This window comes from Eretmochelys imbricata, chromosome 7 (assembly GCF_965152235.1).
Source record: "Eretmochelys imbricata isolate rEreImb1 chromosome 7, rEreImb1.hap1, whole genome shotgun sequence".
In the NCBI taxonomy this organism is placed as follows: Eukaryota; Metazoa; Chordata; order Testudines; family Cheloniidae; genus Eretmochelys; species Eretmochelys imbricata.
Window position 1 is genome coordinate 105,855,225 of NC_135578.1, and position 3,575 is coordinate 105,858,799.

The 3,575-nt window shown below is 51.4% G+C and overlaps 1 protein-coding gene across 1 annotated transcript; it reads right to left on the reverse strand.

The window, feature by feature from the left end:
• Positions 1-2,056: 2,056 nt before the first annotated feature.
• Positions 2,057-3,352, reverse strand: HMX3 (H6 family homeobox 3). Its single transcript, XM_077822332.1, has 2 exons — positions 3,031-3,352; positions 2,057-2,664 (listed from the first exon to the last, which is right to left on the reverse strand). Exons 1-2 carry the CDS (start codon positions 3,350-3,352, stop codon positions 2,057-2,059), a joined length of 930 nt encoding a protein of 309 aa, XP_077678458.1.
• Between the last annotated feature and the right edge of the window lie 223 nt (positions 3,353-3,575).

Sequence of the window (3,575 nt, forward strand, 5' to 3'; positions counted from 1 at the left end):
TTCCCTTCCCTGTGTGAAACCTGAGCGCCCCCCCTCCCCACCCCCAGCCGCTGCTCCGGGGAACAGAGTATCGGCCCCTGGGCAACGCTCTGCTTTGACTCCACCTGGGAAAGTTTTCATCTAGTCCCGCGAGCCAGGATGTTTGTCAAAAGCACCAAAGCCTCCCGGGCTGGCCCTGGGTAGAGAAATGTCCTCTGTCCCGCTCTCTGATTATTAGTTCAACCACAGGGAACCGGCCCTGGAAGTGTCGCTGGGCAAGCTGCCTTTGATTCGAATGGGGTTCTCAGACCCCTCCAGTTCCAGCAGTCACATACATCATCTGTGCCAGAAATATACCTTGCCGGGCTGAAGTTAAGAGGGAGCGGGTGCAGCTGGCACACTTCTGTTTTCTGGGAAGCTTTATGACTCCGGGAGGTACCCTGCCATCTACCATAGGCCTGCAAGGCCAATAAACAGCGGCAGACCGCTCATAGTGCAGGCAGCCCGGAGCCTGACAGTATTTGTATAAAAGCTAAATTCGAAACCCCCTCCCAGTGATAACAACAGGGGAGTAGGCAAAGTGGTTGTTCATTTAGTGGAACAATGCGCCCTCTGTCTCACCAGTTCCTGGAATGAGAGCCAGTGGGAGGGAGTGTGTGTGTGTGTGTCTAACAATAGGAGGAAATGGGGAAGGTTGGAAAGACACCTGTTCTGTCTCATTTTCCAAAGCCACACTTAAAATGATAAGGAACGGGTTTTATTTATTTTTCCACCACAACATTCAGTTATAACAGTATTGGTTGTTTTAAAAAGAGAACCGATTCCTGGCAGAACTAGAGAGTCAACAAAAACAAACAAACAAACAAAAAACCACCTTGGGATGATAGTAAACAATTGTCCTACAACAGGTGAGCAGACAGCAGGAAAGACAGAGAGAATGGAGGTGTCCACACAGCACTCGATTTCAGTCTATTAAAATCCACACACCCCATGGACTCTACAAGAAAACTGTACATAATAGCAAATAAGTTAACATTTTTTCAAAGATTGATTGTCCTTCACTTAAAGCGCTCAGCACACTGAACCTCTTTTATTTATTTCATCAGGACTAGTGTTTATTCCCCCTCCTATCCCTCTCTTTTCACTTTCCTTTCTTCTTTTTAACTACATAAAGGAACGCAATTATACAATGAAAAAAACCCTTTTCTCACCATTAAAATGAAAGCAGTTCTTCAAGAATTGCCGTACAATATTGCACAGTTCAAAAGTACAATAGTTTTTTGTTTGTATTTGTTTTACAAAAGAAAACAAAAGGGTACAGATTTTTTAATGCTGCAATACCATTTGAATGAAAGAAAAAAGACCCCCAAGGACAATAATAATCCACAATCAATTATTTTTAAATCTAAACAAATGGTAATAAATAAGGATCACCCAAAGTGAGTCTATAATTAAGCATTTCCTTTTTGGTTGTGTTTCTTTCGAGTTATAAAGTCCCATCACAGAAACCTAATGATACAAAACATGGAAAAGTGACCAGGCAAATTTGTACAAAGGTCTGGTTAAATTAAAAGCCACGGTTGGTGGAGTCTTTGAGTTGTAACAGAACCACGAGTATTAACAAGTTTGAGAAAGAAGGGAAGGCATGAAAGGAAAAGAAATTCCGTTTTCCGTTAGCATTTGGCAAATATGGAGGAGTAAACCGTGATCATTTATTTATTGTTGTTTACAAAAATAAAACTAAAGCCACAAATATCAGCGCAATATTTTGTTCACGTTTACAAAAGATGTAACAATTCTAGTGTTCTCTACAAGTTTCCACTTCAACTCTGGTTTTATTTTTAGGGTCTTTTCCCCCACCCCCCGCCCCCACAACTTCCTAACAACCACCCATTAAAAAAAGAGCATCAAATATTCGCTTGATGAAGTGCACAAATCATTTGAGTACTTACAAAAATTACTGATCATTTACAGCTGCTCCGTTTCCTCGGGCCTCTCTCCTGACCTAGAGGTTTGGTGATTTTTTAAAGCCACCCCCTCCCCACTGCGGCACCAGAAAGCTGAATGGGGTCAGTTCTCAGACGGGTCGCAGGAGTGGTACTGATGTGACTACCGGGTGGGAGTAGTAGACGGGGTGAGGGAATGTTAAGAGGGGCTGGCTGACGGGCACGTTGGCAGCCGAGGTGCCGTTCTCGGCGGTGGAGTTCTCATGGTAGAGGATAGGCACCCGCACTATTCTCTGGGCTGCAGCGTGGCTGAGATTGGCAGCCTCCAGCTCTGCGGCCAGCTGCCTTTTCCACTTGTTTCTTCTGTTCTGAAACCAGATCTTGACTTGGGTCTCTGTCAGGTGCAGAGATGCTGCCAACCCGGCCCGCTCCGAGCTGCTCAGGTACCTCTTCATGTCAAAGGTGGACTCCAGCTGGAACACCTGGCTCCGGGAGAAGACAGTGCGGGTCTTCTTCTTTCGGCAGGGCTTCTTCTCCGGGCTGTCTTCCCTGGCTTTCCAGTCCTCCCCGTTCTCCTCCTTCTTCACCTCCTCCGAGTCACTCTCCTCCAGAATGATCTCCTCGGGGCTTTTCGAGTCAAGCTCCTTGTGGTCCGGGTCAGCCTTGAGCAGGGGCTCCGGGGAGTCTCTGTCCGTGCCCGAGGCCGGGGAGGAGTCTCGCAGGAGAGATTTCTCTGCAGCTAAAGAAAACCAAAAACACACCGCACCTTTGTCACCATCCTCAAAGGCACCAAGGCCCTAGGAACACCAGCCTGATGCCTCCCTGCAAACTTAAGCCACAAAGGGCAAGGAAGAGACGCTTGTCTCACCACGGGGCCTCACTGGCACCTTCACCTCCCCCCAGAAAGGAGCCTGCTGGGGGCCACTGAACGATGCCGGGAAAGCAGTTACCAAACCATCCTGTTTTCAGGGGTAGCCGCGTGGGGAGAGCGAGCCCTCGCTCCTGCCCCGGGAGATGGAACACCCAGCTGGGCATCTCGGAGCCGCGCGAGCGGAGTAGGAGGGAGAGACAGACAGACAGACAGACAGACAGATTCATTCAGTACCTTCAGGCCTGGGCAGGTGGCCTCCCGCGGCGGTCAAGGTGTACGGGTACCACCAGGAGGCTGGGGACCGCTCTAGGTAGTGCGCTTGCAGGGCAAACCTCTGAGCCGGGATCTCAAAGCGGGGGAAGGTGAGGTCGCCCACCTGGGAGAGGGAAAAGCCGGCTCCATCCAGAGCCCCCTTGGCGGCCGGAGCGAAGAGCGCTCGGGGCTGCTTGGGAGGCGCCTTGTGGTGGTCCCCGTTGAGCAGGCTCTTGATGGAAAAAGGCGACTCCTTGGGCGGCGGCGGCTGGCTGCTGGGGGTCTCCTGTCCCGTCTCAGGCATCCTCCTCCCGGTCCCTGGCAGGGCAGCGGCGGCTCAGACCATAAACCACCCGCTAACCACACTCGAGCGGCAGCGGCAGCCGCCCAGGCGCTGGGCGCCCAATCCGGGCGGGGGTGGGGCGGGCGGCTGGGCGAGGACAGGAGGCAGCGCCTCCGCGCATGGGGCGGGAGGCTGGGGCGGGGGGCGGGAAGGGGGCTGCTCAGCCGCGGGACACTCAGACCCA